The sequence below is a fragment of the Salvelinus fontinalis genome, chromosome 35 (assembly GCF_029448725.1).
Source record: "Salvelinus fontinalis isolate EN_2023a chromosome 35, ASM2944872v1, whole genome shotgun sequence".
Lineage (NCBI taxonomy): Eukaryota > Metazoa > Chordata > Actinopteri > Salmoniformes > Salmonidae > Salvelinus > Salvelinus fontinalis.
This window is the reverse complement of record NC_074699.1, coordinates 667494-683478: the sequence shown is the minus strand read 5'-3', so window position 1 is coordinate 683478 and position 15985 is coordinate 667494. Positions and strand designations below refer to the sequence as shown.

General features: G+C 41.5%; 2 protein-coding genes across 4 annotated transcripts in view; one reads left to right on the top strand and one right to left on the bottom strand.

Annotated features, from left to right (window-relative positions):
- The window catches only part of LOC129834161 (troponin T, fast skeletal muscle isoforms-like), a 28935-nt gene extending 19251 nt beyond the window's left edge, over positions 1-9684 (top strand). For all 3 annotated transcript variants that reach the window (XM_055898898.1, XM_055898897.1, XM_055898899.1), the window contains 4 exons: positions 1148-1260; positions 1487-1577; positions 4453-4493; positions 9362-9684. In XM_055898898.1, the coding sequence (XP_055754873.1) occupies positions 1148-1260; positions 1487-1577; positions 4453-4493; positions 9362-9398 (282 nt within the window). In that variant the 3' untranslated portion in view covers positions 9399-9684. The remainder of the gene's footprint in view (positions 1-1147; positions 1261-1486; positions 1578-4452; positions 4494-9361) is intronic.
- Positions 9685-11437: 1753 nt separating this feature from the next.
- Positions 11438-13489, bottom strand: LOC129834962 (myoblast determination protein 1 homolog 1). Its single transcript, XM_055900328.1, has 3 exons — positions 12783-13489; positions 12575-12653; positions 11438-12269 (listed from the first exon to the last, which is right to left on the bottom strand). Exons 1-3 carry the CDS (start codon positions 13299-13301, stop codon positions 12034-12036), a joined length of 834 nt encoding a protein of 277 aa, XP_055756303.1. The 5' UTR covers positions 13302-13489; the 3' UTR covers positions 11438-12033.
- Between the last annotated feature and the right edge of the window lie 2496 nt (positions 13490-15985).

The following is a 15985-nucleotide window of genomic DNA, read 5'->3' as shown; positions in this document are numbered from 1 at the left end:
GTTCCCTACATATAGAGTGCACTACCTTGTTCCCTACATATAGAGTGTACCACCTACATATAGAGTGTACTATCCTGTTCCCTACATATAGAGTGTACTATCCCGTTCCCTACATATAGAGTGCACTACCTTGTTCCCTACATATAGAGTGTACCACCTACATAAAGAGTGTACTATCCTGTTCCCTACATATAGAGTGCACTATCTTGTTCCCTACATATAGAGTGCACTACCTTGTTCCCTACATATAGAGTGTACTATCCTGTTCCCTACATATAGAGTGCACTACCTTGTTCCCTACATATAGAGTGTACTTCTTTGTAAAACATGGACCTGTCTTCATCACAGCCAACCTGCTCTTCTGGAAACACGTTTTAAGGTTTAATTAGTGGATGCTTCAGTCCTAGTTGGTTCCATGAAACGACACGCATCATATAACAACGTAACATGATTGGAAGATAATGACAGAGAGAGATGTAACATGATTGGAAGATAATGACAGAGAGAGACGTCACATGATTGGAAGATAATGACAGAGAGACGTCACATGATTGGAAGATAATGACAGAGAGAGACGTCACATGATTGGAAGATAATGACAGAGAGAGACGTAACATGATTGGAAGATAATGACAGAGAGAGACGTCACATGATTGGAAGATAATGACAGAAAGAGACGTCACATGATTGGAAGATAATGACAGAGAGAGACGTAACATGATTGAAGTTAGAGATTGTTTGTCATCATGAGCTGTAGCTCTGAACCTCTTGTTCAACACAGACCTAGATGAAATCTAAAATGGCCGCCCTTATTTCCCATTGCCTGACGACTCATCCTGAATTTAATTACGTTGTTCTATCGATCGCCCCATTCATCTGTCTGAACCCGCCATCCTAGAAGTCGTTTGCGCTGACGTCATGTTTGACGCGATTCATTTATTTGTGTAGGCCAGCTCTGTCCCAACCCATCGGTTTCTGGGAACAATCAGAACGGGTCAGAATGTGTTCGCTTTCTCAAAGAGATCCAGAAGAAACATGAGCGGGCCGTGGCATTGGGCCTGAGTGATGTGAATGGGCAGCCAGACTATATTCCATGTGTGTGTGTGTGTGTCTCTGAACCGGTTGTCGTTGCTCTGTCACCTCCCAGGCTGACACTAAGAGAGGAGGTAAGAAGCAGACGGAGAGAGAGAAGAAGAAGAAGATCCTGGTGGAGCGACGCAAGCCCCTCAACATCGACCATCTGAACGAGGACAAGCTCAAGTATGATATTAGTCTCGGTGGGAGATGTGTATATATTTGTTTCTGTGTTAGTAAAAGAGGCAGTGAGTCCTGAACCTGAGCCGTGTGACATAGTTGTAGAGGAACTAGAATGTTCCTTGTAGACATCTCTAGGACTATGAGAATAGTTCATTTCACTATTGTCATTTTCAGATGACAGAAACGTGCCGTTTTTAAGCCATCCTCCTGAATGTGTTGTCCTTTTCAGGGACAAGGCTAAGGATCTATGGGAATGGATGCACCAACTGGAGTCTGAGAAGTATGAACACATTGAGAAACTCAAGAGGCAGAAGTATGAGGTGAGTGATTTTTTACATTTACATTTTTTATGTGCTTCTTCCATAGAGATACTATGCAAAATTACCTATGCAAAATTGTCGTTATTATACATTAGGGTTGGAGTCAATTCACTTTTCAATTAAGTATTTTTTTTATACAATAAAAAAATATATATACACTGCTCAAAAAAATAAAGGGAACACTTAAACTACACAATGTAACTCCAAGTCAATCACACTTCTGTGAAATCAAACCGTCCACTTAGGAAGCAACACTGATTTACAATAACTTTCACATGCTGTTGTGCAAATGGTATAGACAAAAGGTGGAAATTATAGGCAATTAGCAAGACACCCCCCAAAACAGGAGTGATTCTGCAGGTGGTGACCACAGACCACTTCTCAGTTCCCATGCTTCCTGGCTGATGTTTTGGTCACTTTTGAATGCTGGCGGTGCTCTCACTCTAGTGGTAGCATGAGACGGAGTCTACAACCCACACAAGTGGCTCAGGTAGTGCAGTTCATCCAGGATGACACATCAATGCGAACTGTGGCAAAAAGGTTTGCAGTGTCTGTCAGCGTAGTGTCCAGAGCATGCAGGCGCTACCAGGAGACAGGCCAGTACATCAGGAGACGTGGAGGAGGCCGTAGGAGGGCAACAACCCAGCAGCAGGACCGGTACCTCCGCCTTAGTGTAAGGAGGTGCACTGCCAGCGCCCTGCAAAATGACCTCCAGCAGGCCACAAATGTTACATTTGAGTTACATTGTGTTGTTCAAGTGTTCCCTTTATTTTTTTGAGCAGTGTATATATTTTCGATTTTTTTCTCTCCACATAATTTAAAGGGGCAATATGTAGTAGCTACATACTCTACATAGCCAGAAGTATGTGGACACCTGCTCGTCGAACATCTCATTACAAAATCATGGGCATTAATATGGAGTTGGTCCTCGCCCTTTGTTGCTATAACAGCCTCTGCTCTGCTGCGAAGGCTTTCCACTAGATGATGGAACATTGCTGCGGGGGACTTGCTTCCATTCAGCCACAAGAGCATTAGTGAGGTCGGGCACTGATGTTGGACGATTAGGCCTGGCCCGCAGTCAGCGTTCCAAATCATCCCCAAAGGTGTTCAATGGGGTTGAGGTCAGGGCTCCGTGCAGGCCAGTCAAGATCTTCCACACCGATCTGGACAAACCATTTCTGTATGGCCATATTACAACGTATGTGTTGTGATCATTCCGTTGTTTGCTGTTAATTCCTAATATAAAGGCCTAGTGTTTGATGGTAGGCCACTCTGGTAGAGTTACATTAGGATCAAATAGCCGCAGCAGCTTGCTTGACCACTGTCTGAAACGGTAACTTAAAGCAGGTACAGCCTCAGTGTTCACTGTAAACGCGCCCTGGAAGTTGCACAGAAATTTACAAAGTTCAAGTTTGTACCACAGCAGACCTGAACTTTGCTCAGTGCCGGAACATTGGGTGGGAGTACGCTTTGTTATTGTTATAATAATTATATTAATTATGGTCTAAATGGTTCAGGGTCAATTTAAATTTGAATTCAGACAATTCAGGAAGTAAATTGAAATTAAGGTGGCAATCAGCAATTGAAACAATAACAAAGTGCACTCCCGCCCCTGTTTTGGTAAAAAGCTGTGCTATTGTGCTTTTATTTATTTTATTGACTACTGATTTATAATCAGAGGGTAAACGTTTTCTCTCCTTCTGTAAGGATCTGACGGTTGTCTTTCAGACAGAAGGCCACTGATTTATAATCAGAGGGTAAACGTTTTCTCTCCTTCTGTAAGGATCTGACGGCTGTCTTTCAGACAGAAGGCCACTGATTTATAATCAGAGGGTAAACGTTTTCTCTCCTTCTGTAAGGATCTGACGGTTGTCTTTCAGACAGAGGGCCACTGATTTATAATCAGAGGGTAAATGCTTTCTCTCCTTCTGTAAGGATCTGACTGTTGTCTTTCAGACAGAAGGCCACTGATTTATAATCAGAGGGTAAATGCTTTCTCTCCTTCTGTAAGGATCTGACTGTTGTCTTTCAGACAGAAGGCAATACTGAAAATCATGTTTCAGGCAAAAACAAGTTATTATTACAATGATCAACTTTGTGCACACACAGGCTAATTATGCATTTAGGGTCCGTTTCCCAGACACATGTAACTGGAGATTCTCAATTGATCTGTTTTTTTTAGGCCAGGATTAGGCTTAATCTGTGTCTGGTAAACCAGCCCTTACAGTTACATCAGTGGTAGGTACATTCACCAGATGGTGAGACAAAGGGGTTCTGCTCTTTTCTTTTTTACCTTTATTTAACCAGGCAAATCAATTAAGAACAAACTTCTTTTCAATGACGGCCTAGAAGCAGTGGGTTAACTGCCTTGTTCAGGGGCAGAAAGACAGATTTTTACCTTGTCAGCTCGGGGATTTGATCTTGCAACCTTTCGGTTACTAGTCCAACGCTTTATTTGGGGAGGAAATTATGGTAATTGCTGGAGTAGGATGGTTGGATTGGAATCAAATACATTAAACGCACGTGTTTTGATGAAATGTGTTTGATGCCATTCCATTCGCTCCGTTCCGGTGTTTACGAGTGTCAGCCGTCCTCACCTCCTGTGATTTAACGACATCAGATCAACTACAATCCTTGTGAAGATATTGCCTGAGCTGATCCAGACACTAGTATTCACTAGTGCTGTAGTGGGTATGTGTGTCAGTGAGAGTACTCTTGGTTGCCCACCTCAGCCCAACAGGTCGTTCTAGCAGGACTGCTGCTGTCACCTTAAAGGTGCTACTAATGACCCAGAGACCAGGGGTCAAATGTAACGCCCCCCCCCCCCTCCCTGCTGCTTCTGATTGGTTTAAACACGCTCATGTGTTGTTTTCAGGTCATCTCTCTCAGAAATCGTATTGATGAGCTTCAGAAACAGTAAGTACTGCCTCCCACTACCTCAGAATTCCTTCCTCTCCCAGTCATTTACTGCGTCCCAAATTGAACTCTATTCCGCATATAGTGCACTACTTTTGACCAGGGCCCATAGGGTTCCGATCAAAAGTAGTGCACGATATATGGAATAGGGTGCCATTTGGGACAAAAAAAACACTCTCTTCACTCCTCAGAGACAGACAGTATGATAACCTGATCTGATGCATGTCCTAATAATGAATAATGAAAGGCGTTGTCATAACACTTTAATTCTGGTCAGAGGAGGGTTAGAGGAGGGCTTGACAAAGAGTTGTGTTGGTCAACATTATACGGCTCACTTCTGCAACACTAAGGCATGACTGTTGTACTAAGAAGCACACAAAATGTCCTTACAACAGGTTTACAAGGCGGACATTTTGTTTTTGCATAAAAGGTAGGCCATTGCAAAACACTGAAGTGTCGTGCGTAGTAATTTTTTTAAAATAATTCCATTGCTGATTCCCTGAAACACCATCCACCTAACGAGACTAGCCAATAACGAGTGACTTATCTCGACCGTACCAGAGGAGAGGTATTTAACAACATTTCTCTACGGCGGTTCCATCAGATTATCATCATCATGTGATACAACAGTGAGAAGTACTGTACAGTCTACATCAGAACTCTAGTTCTATACAGTATGGCTCTGTGTTGTTGTCCATGTACTGCAAGGGCTGCTTCAGAGGCAAAGGAAGTGAGGCTCAACACTATAATATGTCAATAGGAAGTGAGGCTCAACACTATAATATGTCAATAGGAAGTGAGGCTCAACACTATAATATGTCAATAGGAAGTGAGGCTCAACACTATAATATGTCAATAGGAAGTGAGGCTCAACACTATAATATGGCAGTAGGAAGTGAGGCTCAACAGCATAATATGTCAACAGGAAGTGATGCTCAACACTATAATATGGCAGTAGGAAGTGAGGCTCAACACTATAATATGTCAATAGGAAGTGAGGCTCAACACTATAATATGGCAGTAGGAAGTTAGGCTCAACACTATAATATGTCAATAGGAAGTGAGGCTCAACACTATAATATGGCAGTAGGAAGTGAGGCTCAACAGCATAATATGTCAACAGGAAGTGAGGCTCAACACTATAATATGGCAGTAGGAAGTGAGGCTCAACACTATAATATGTCAATAGGAAGTGAGGCTCAACACTATAATATGTCAATAGGAAGTGAGTCTCAACAGTATAATATGTCAATCGGAAGTGAGGCTCAACACTATAATATGTCAATAGGAAGTGAGGCTCAACACTATAATATGGCAATAGGAAGTGAGGCTCAACGCTATAATATGTCAATAGGAAGTGAGTCTCAACACTATAATATGTCAATAGGAAGTGAGGCTCAACGCTATAATATGTCAATAGGAAGTGAGTCTCAACACTATAATATGTCAATAGGAAGTGAGTCTCAACAGCATAATATGTCAACAGGAAGTGAGGCTCAACGCTATAATATGTCAATAGGAAGTTAGTCTCAACAGCATAATATGTCAACAGGAAGTGAGGCTCAACGCTATAATATGTCAATAGGAAGTGAGGCTCAACACTATAATATGTCAATAGGAAGTGAGGCTCAACGCTATAATATGTCAATAGGAAGTGAGTCTCAACACTATAATATGTCAATAGGAAGTGAGTCTCAACAGCATAATATGTCAACAGGAAGTGAGGCTCAACGCTATAATATGTCAATAGGAAGTGAGTCTCAACACTATAATATGTCAATAGGAAGTGAGTCTCAACAGCATAATATGTCAACAGGAAGTGAGGCTCAACGCTATAATATGTCAATAGGAAGTGAGTCTCAACAGCATAATATGTCAACAGGAAGTGAGGCTCAACGCTATAATATGTCAATAGGAAGTGAGGCTCAACACTATAATATGTCAATAGGAAGTGAGGCTCAACACTATAATATGTCAACAGGAAGTGAGGCTCAACGCTATAATATGTCAACAGGAAGTGAGTCTCAACACTATAATATGTCAATAGTTAGTGAGGCGCAACAGCATAATATGTCAACAGGAAGTACCACATCATCCCCAGCTACTGGAAGAACTTGTGAAGTATTCTTCAAGATTGATCAATTAACATTGGCCTACCAAACATTGTAGCCAACATTCATTTCTTACCTTAATTTCTTTGCTATCTGTCTGTCTGAGTCTGGGTGGATGAGTCTGTCTGTCTGAGTCTGGGTGGATGAGTCTGTCTGTCTGAGTCTGGGTGGATGAGTCTTTCTGTCAGAGTCTGGGTGGATGAGTCTTTCTGTCTGAGTCTGGGTGGATGAGTCTGTCTGTCTGAGTCTGGGTGGATGAGTCTGTCTGTCTGAGTCTGGGTGGATGAGTCTGTCTGTCTGAGTCTGGGTGGATGAGTCTGTCTGTCTGAGTCTGGGTGGATGAGTCTTTCTGTCTGAGTCTGGGTGGATGAGTCTGTCTGTCTGAGTCTGGGTGGATGAGTCTGTCTGTCTGTCTGTCTGTCTGAGTCTGGGTGGATGAGTCTGTCTGTCAGAGTCTGGGTGGATGAGTCTGTCTGTCTGAGTCTGGGTGGATGAGTCTTTCTGTCTGAGTCTGGGTGGATGAGTCTGTCTGTCTGAGTCTGGGTGGATGAGTCTGTCTGTCTGTCTGTCTGTCTGAGTCTGGGTGGATGAGTCTTTCTGTCTGAGTCTGGGTGGATGAGTCTTTCTGTCTGAGTCTGTGTGGATGAGTCTGTCTGTCAGAGTCTGGGTGGATGAGTCTGTCTGTCTGAGTCTGTGTGGATGAGTCTGTCTGTCTGAGTCTGGGTGGATGAGTCTGTCTGTCTGTCTGTCTGTCTGAGTCTGGGTGGATGAGTCTGTCTGTCTGAGTCTGGGTGGATGAGTCTGTCTGTCTGAGTCTGTGTGGATGAGTCTGTCTGTCTGAGTCTGGGTGGATGAGTCTGTCTGTCTGAGTCTGGGTGGATGAGTCTGTCTGTCTGAGTCTGTGTGGATGAGTCTGTCTGTCAGAGTCTGGGTGGATGAGTCTGTCTGTCTGAGTCTGTGTGGATGAGTCTGTCTGTCAGAGTCTGGGTGGATGAGTCTGTCTGTCTGAGTCTGGGTGGATGAGTCTATCTGTCAGAGTCTGGGTGGATGAGTCGGTCTGTCTGAGTCTGTGTGGATGAGTCTGTCTGTCAGAGTCTGGGTGGATGAGTCTGTCTGTCTGAGTCTGGGTGGATGAGTCTGTCTGTCTGAGTCTGGGTGGATGAGTCTGTCTGTCTGAGTCTGGGTGGATGAGTCTGTCTGTCTGAGTCTGGGTGGATGAGTCTTTCTGTCTGAGTCTGGGTGGATGAGTCTGTCTGTCTGAGTCTGGGTGGATGAGTCTGTCTGTCAGAGTCTGGGTGGATGAGTCTGTCTGTCAGAGTCTGGGTGGATGAGTCATGTGTGGAGAACTTTCATTCTTCAAGGATGACAAATAGTATACTTATAGTATTTCTGTATATGGATGAGCTGAGCTGGTTTGTCTCGATGGGATACTTTATATAGTTTACCATCTGATATAACTGAGCTAAGTATGGCATCAGCTTGACATTGTATTGCAGCATGGTCAACTACATCTAAATGTGTGAGTGTGACTAAAACTAGCTAACACTGGTCAACATGACATCTGCTGTGTTTTACAATAGTATACTGAACATGACAGCCACTGTGTTTTACAATAGTATACTGAATATAACATCTACTGTGTTTTACAATAGTATACTGAATATAACATCTACTGTGTTTTACAATAGTATACTGAATATAACATCTACTGTGTTTTACAATAGTATACTGAATATAACATCTACTGTGTTTTACAATAGTATACTGAATATAACATCTACTGTGTTTTACAATAGTATACTGAATATAACATCTACTGTGTTTTACAATAGTATACTGAATATAACATCTACTGTGTTTTACAATAGTATACTGAATATAACATCTACTGTGTTTTACAATAGTATACTGAACACGTCATCTACTGTGTTTTACAATAGTATACTGAACATGACAGCCACTGTGTTTTACAATAGTATACTGAACATGTCATCTACTGTGTTTTACAATAGTATACTGAATATAACATCTACTGTGTTTTACAATAGTATACTGAATATAACATCTACTGTGTTTTACAATAGTATACTGAATATAACATCTACTGTGTTTTACAATAGTATACTGAATATAACATCTACTGTGTTTTACAATAGTATACTGAATATAACATCTACTGTGTTTTACAATAGTATACTGAATATAACATCTACTGTGTTTTACAATAGTATACTGAATATAACATCTACTGTGTTTTACAATAGTATACTGAACATGACATCTACTGTGTTTTACAATAGTATACTGAATATAACATCTACTGTGTTTTACAATAGTTTACTGAACATGACATCTACTGTGTTTACAATAGTATACTGAATATAACACTCTATCTAGGATAGCTTAAAAGATAGTCCAACATTTTGAACAAAGAATCAAATGAAACATAACTTATTTTTTCCTTGTATGACAGGCTTCTTTTAAAATACGATTTACTCTCACGGTGGTAATAACGTTGTAAAGAAGAGTGCCTCCTGACCTCAGAACTAATGTTGGCCCATAGACCATTTTGGATATTCTAATTTACAAGTGGTGTGGTATCCTAAACATGTAAATAAATCATACATTCTGACTATGGTTCACCAAGGGGACTATGTCATTGGCTGCTGTTTAAAGCCAATGCTTGACACTAGAGGGCATTACCTACATAACAGAACAGGACCCCTGACGTGTGTTTGCACTGTTGGCGCATTGCAGCAGCAAGAAGGGAGCCGCAGCCCGCCGCAGAAAGTAAACTGCGCCGCCCGCAGAGGCCTCAGCACCGGCGTGCGTCCGCCATGCTGCCCGCTTCTGTACCGGCAGGGACAACTGCCTCTGCCTCTGCCCGCCACAGCCATCCAGACCCCGGCTAGAGCCATGTCATGGAACCGACGAGCTTCACTGGATGTTCTACTGTCTCCTTTCGTGTTATGTGAATTATGTTGTCACAGTCGCATTCTTCTCATGTCCTGTCCTCTCACACCGGACTGTCGTCAGCTTCTCATCGTGGTATTTTTTGTAAATAAAAAAGAGTGACGCTTCATCTGTGTGTGTGTTGCTGTTGTGTGTTAACTGTTCGCAGCGCAATAAAACACATGTTATTTACTTTAACGTCGCGCATTACAGTTTGGGTGGGCCTACTCTTGTGAAGCGACAGTAGCCGAACTCAGGTGGGTTTACAAGTCTTCCATGATTTCGATATTTTATTTTCAAATAAGATCTTTTTTTCCTTCTAGAATCCAGATATCCAAAATCAATAAGTAGCCTATTGATCATTTCTCTATGAGAATTTGTAAGATCCCTCACTGTAGGCTCTCTGTAAAATCATAAACCTAGATTTAATTACCACTGAAATGGTAAAAATACGATTGGCTTTTTTAAGTTTAAGCTTATTCGACCCAACAGCGGAACAGGGCAAAGACGAAATACACGTCAGAAAAATGTCATCATGTATTCGATAAAAACGAATAAAACATTAGAATCTATGCAATTTCTCAAAATTCCCCAAAAATGTGGTAGCTTTCGTTTAATGTTACGTTTAAATCATTGATCAGAAGCTGATTTAGCAGAGCGACGTTTTGTCCTTGTCTCCTCGCCATGTTGGCGTTTGAACCAGCTGTATTTCAGTTACTGGCACAACGCGCTTAACCCTCCTGTTGTGTTCGTTTCATGTTAATTCATTCTGTGTTCCGGGTCCAAAATGGCCGCCCCATTATAGCCGATTATAAATCCATAATAATAGATATATTATCACCTAATGTTGTGTTAGATATTTTTAACAACTTAAGTTCTTGTGAACATTACAAGTTTTGTACTTCTATTTGCTATTTATGGCCTGTAGGCCTCATTGACCTGAGCTCATACAACTCGTTTTTGAGTTAAAAAAAAGCATAATGTATGGATTATTTTGACTATAATAAATACTCAGGTGAAATATATTGTGTTATTTATCACATAATAATTTGTGTCAAAGTATAACAAGTGCCATGATCAACGATATGATCAAGAGCCTCACATACAGTATATCGTTTGGTCATTGTGCTGCCACAGAATGAATTGTGAAAAAGGCCTCAAAAAGTCTTTATATACCATAGCTGCGAGAAAAGCTTCTATATGTTATTGAAACAATATTGCGATTGTTTGTGAGAATGCCAACAGGTATGGTTCCCGTGGGGGAAAGATTCTATTGGAGAAAGGTTCCCGTGGGGGTTGCCATGGAAGCCAAGAAGGGGAGTGAGGCATGTGGGGGTCTGGGAGAGGAAGTGTGTCCATCTGATGAATGGGCATGTGCCTGAACTCATTTTTACACACTAATTGTAGTCTCACCCATTCATTTCTAATGACCGGTCATTTTTGACCAGGAACACCACAGGTGTACAAAAGTTCAATAATAAATAATAAATAATAATAAATACACCCAAAATGTAATGAAAATCATCTAAATGTATTGTGTGTGTTCAGATGCCCTGTGTGGACAAAGTCGTGGAACCTTATGACAATCAGATTAAATGAACTACATTTGTCAGAGAGAAAACGTGTACATCGGTCCAATTGGACCGGAACACAGCAGAAGGGTTAACCGCCAGGCGACCTGTTGCTGATCAATGCGTTGTTTTTTTCTTGAACAATATTACTGATAGTGTGGTGTTCAAATACCGTTATTTCGCTATCAGAAGGATGTCGCGTATGGTTATGAGGCTGAATCAATCATTTTTAGAAATAGAATTACGTGCACAGTGGGATGTCATTTCGAAAATTAGTTCATGCAAAAAAATAATGATAGAAAATGCAATCTATATATAAATATATATTTATTAAAATGTAATTCACTCCGTTCTTGATATTATAAATATAAAGTTACAAATCTGACACAACAATCCAAGAGCAACATTAAATATGATTACAAACACTTCCTGTGTGTTGTTCGGTTTCTTTTGGTTTTTTTTGTTGCAAAACAGCTCTTATTTACACATATACAAAATGGTCCTCACTTTCCGGATTAATTTATCTCAGGCGTTTCCGCCTTGCCCACAGGAAATGGTCATATTACAGATAATCCCTTAATTAAATTATGTCGATCACAAATAGAATGGTATCCGTTAATATGAATTCAGACTTGTACTATCTTAGAATAGCATAGGCCTACTACAGTATAAATACATTCACACACATACATTCACACACACACACATTATCCAATGTAGACCAAGGGTTCTTTCAGAAATTGGACACCGTCATTTTTTAATGTCTTTCAAAGCCGGCATCGGAACTTCTTTGGTGTGTAGCCTTGTAGCGACCTTTGGCAAGTCTTTGGCATTTTCTCTCCCCTTAAGGAATAAATTGTGTTTTGAAGAATGTACAATTACTGTATGCAGTCCACCGACCCGACTTCACAACACCTGGTAGATGGTGTTTGGGTCAGGCAAGGCGGGGACGCAGTTAATCGGGGACGGGATGGGGACTCCGTTCTCACTCGCTATGGAACCATCCCCGGGAGAACAGGGGCTGCTACCCTCGGAACCGTCGTGAACAGCGGGACAGGCAGCGGTTTCCGTGGTGATGCGCTCCACGATGTTTGACAGGCAGTCCAAGCTGGAAATAACAGAGCTCTTCTTGTGTCTGGAATCTGGAAATAAAATATGACAATTAATATGACGTTTTTATTACAACGAGCAGGTTTTACGATTAATTTGAACATTATGACAATCAAATCTAATCAAATGAAGTCAGATAAAGTGACCACATCATAGCAAAACGAAAATGTTGTTTTATTCATAATTATATGGTTTTATATACTGGGTCAAATATACTCAACATTGACCGTGAAGTTGTGTTCCATTTCAGACTCCGGAATTATCACAAATTGGTCACATCGTAATCTGTAACTCTGAAGCTGTTTATGAGAGTTGATTACTTAGAAATAACACTGACCATTTGGTGTTTCGTTGAAGTAAGTGCTATCATACTTGTTTCTCCGTCTTGGTGGACAAGACGGGCCATTGAAATCCATCTAAAAGAGAGCAATGATACCGATAAGTAAACTGAAAACAGCTCATGTTTGTGTCAACCAAACACTCGTATATGATGAAAAATATTCATGCGTAATTCTTGCGTAATTCTTGACAGTTCAGTTTCTCACCATTCCGTCTGAGCAGTTGGAGCGGGGACTGGACGCATCCGAGTCCTCGCTATAGTGATCCATCACCGGGTAATAGTTGCTCTCCTGTCCGGCCCCACGAAGCAGGCCTTGGAGAGACTCAATATAGCTGATGGCATTCCGCAGGATATCCACTTTGGGCAGCCTCTGGTTTGGGTTAGTGGACGTACATCTCTTCAGTGTCTCGAAGGCGTCGTTCACTTTGCTCAGTCGCCTTCTCTCCCGCATGGTAGCCGCTTTCCTGCGATCAGCGTTGGTGGTCTTCCTCTTGCAGGCTTTGCAGGCCCACAGGAGGCACCTGCCGGCCTGGTGGTGCCCACTCGGTGCCCGGATGTGCTCGTCCTCTTTGTGATGGTGGTCGGAGTCCGGCTTGAGGAGACCCACATGAACGAGTCTCGGGTCCAGGTCCTCAAAGAAATGCATGTCGCTGGTGTTGAAGCAAGGGTCGTCGTAGAAGTCATCTGGAGAGCTGATAGGGAAAGGAATATCCGGCAACTCCATGTTAACTCTTCTGTTCTGCCAAAAATCCCAAGAGATTAGGCGGGGATCACTTCAGCTGTCTTCTAATTACTAATATTTATATTGCGTACGTTTTTATCCAAACACTCCGAATAAACGTGTTCCACCGGTAAAGCGCAGCGACTACTGTAAAGAGGCGCAGTGTGGTTTTAGCAGCTGAAGTCTGAGGTTGCCCTTGGCGGCTTGATGCTAACCAGGGCTCTGGGCTGCATATAAAGAGGCCTGATGCTCCAGTGGGCGTGTCTTTACCCGGACCGTTATCTGAGATGACCAATGAGCGAAGGCCTAAAGGGAGTGTCCTTGTGATTTACCATGCCTGTCAGAAAGTTCAAGAAAACTGTTTGTTAAAACATTTGAACAATTTAAATTCAACGTGTATATTTTTTATTCTGTTGTGCTTTCTGATATGAATATAGTTATTATGTGCAAGACATGGTTTTATTTTGGATGAAGTAGCCTAGTTGATAAATGTTGAACGTAGCCTAATCATTGTGAAATAGTGTACAGTTAATATGTGATTGAGGTGGTCAAATCACATTCATTTAAGCAGTTTGAATTTAAGCATATTTTTCCGTTTTGAACATTACTTAAAAACACACTAGATGGGCTGTCATTTATCTTTCCCTAAACCTGATCATTTCTATGCGTTTGCATTTTTTTGGGGTGGATTCCCGTTACACACAAGACACACAAGTGATTTTCCATGAATCATTGCTATTCCCTCTGGTTTACAGGCCAGCTACTTTCATGGTTTCGCTTTGAATTTATCACAGGGATTGACTCATCCCTGTTTGAATGGGAGTGCAAGATGTTCCGTTAGTCAATCAGTCAGTTCCAACAACAGACGGGTTTAGATCACGGTGAAGAGACGACGTTCTTACCCCATGGAGAAAGGCAGGCTCAGACCAAAACACAACCACAACCACAACCACACTCGCTGATATAGTTCAATAACGAATTGATAAAGTGAGATCAAATATATTTTGGAGCAGAGCGTTTACGTCTTTTTTTCTCTCACCACATTGTATTGAATGTTAGCACCACACATTGGTGGCCTATGAAGTCAGCAATGTAAATGAGCAAATCATTGTTTTATTTGATCAATTGATTCGATTTGGGCGATTTTGTACTGCACTATTAATTATAATGATATTAATGTAAATGTGTTATTGCAAACGAAAAGGATGCCCATTATTTGCGAATTGGTTACATTTAGATGCAAACCGAGTCGATATAAATGTGCTTAATTCGGGGAGAAACGAAGTTTTTGACAGTAAAAATGTCAACAAATCGAAATTTCATACTCCAAATATAGGTTACAGACTAGTTCCATCTGGAGGAAATTAACTGCTGCAGAAAGACAGATCTGTCATTTGTCCTGTCTGCCCTCTCCCCTGTTGAGTGTTAAAGGGTCAATTAGTCCTTTGATCTGGTGATGAGGGGCACACCGGCTCCACTGGTTGGCCACTTCACTATCCTATCCCAAGTGACCACTCACTTCTCCAGTGTTGGCTATCCAATCGGCCTGCTGGGATATTCTAGACATAGGGACTACACAATGCTCCATGCTGTATATTTGTGCAGTATAAAGGCTATTGCAGCCTGATTATATGCAAACCAGCTAGTCACAAATTTAAAATAAAGAAATCATTATGGTTGACAAATGAATGAAAGGGAGATTAGTTATCAGGTTGTTGTCTATCTCCATGGTTCTCTGATCAGTTATCAGACTGTCTATCTCCATGGTTCTCTGATCAGTTATCAGACTGTCTATCTCCATGGTTCTCTGATCAGTTATCAGACTGTCTATCTCCACGGTTCTCTGATCAGTTATCAGACTGTCTATCTCCATGGTTCTCTGATCAGTTATCAGACTGTCTATCTCCATGGTTCTCTGATCAGTTATCAGACTGTCTATCTCCACGGTTCTCTGATCAGTTATCAGACTGTCTATCTCCACGGTTCTCTGATCAGTTATCAGACTGTCTATCTCCATGGTTCTCTGATCAGTTATCAGACTGTCTATCTCCACGGTTCTCTGATCAGTTATCAGACTGTCTATCTCCATGGTTCTCTGATCAGTTATCAGACTGTCTATCTCCACGGTTCTCTGATCAGTTATCAGACTGTCTATCTCCACGGTTCTCTGATCAGTTATCAGACTGTCTATCTCCACGGTTCTCTGATCAGTTATCAGACTGTCTATCTCCACGGTTCTCTGATCAGTTATCAGACTGTATATCTCCATGGTTCTCAGAATGAATGTCCATCTGGTTGGGTTATTACTGTCTTGGCCATCTCATTTTACCCAGCATGCACTATGGATGTCTGGAACACAGCTGTAATACACACCATGGTTGGCATTAAGGCTGTGTGTGTGCGTGTGTGTGTGTGAGTTTATTTCTTTGTGTTTTATTTCTTCACTTCTACCAATTTCAACACGTCTGACCCTTGTTTTTATGTGTGAATGGGTGCAACAACAAAAAAATCTCGTTTGCAAATACCTTCTAAACTGTAGTCACTGTGTTAAATATAGAGGCCAGTGAAAGCTAAGACAAGTGGCCTTTTCCTTGAGGGTGATATTACGCTGGCTTTAGTCCATCCTTGGAATGGATTCAAATGAACTAACCAGCATGAGTTGTGTCAAGTAACGGACAAACCAACTG

Bases quoted from the DNA above. Each gene is read 5' to 3' on its own strand.
- LOC129834962 (XM_055900328.1), bottom strand. From the start codon at position 13,301: ATGGAGTTGCCGGATATTCCTTTCCCTATCAGCTCTCCAGATGACTTC. The intron at 12,654-12,782 runs GTGAGAAACTGA...GCTCTCTTTTAG, and splicing joins CCAACTGCTCAGACGGAATG to ATGGATTTCAATGGCCCGTC. The intron at 12,270-12,574 runs GTCAGTGTTATT...TTTTATTTCCAG, and splicing joins CTTCAACGAAACACCAAATG to ATTCCAGACACAAGAAGAGC.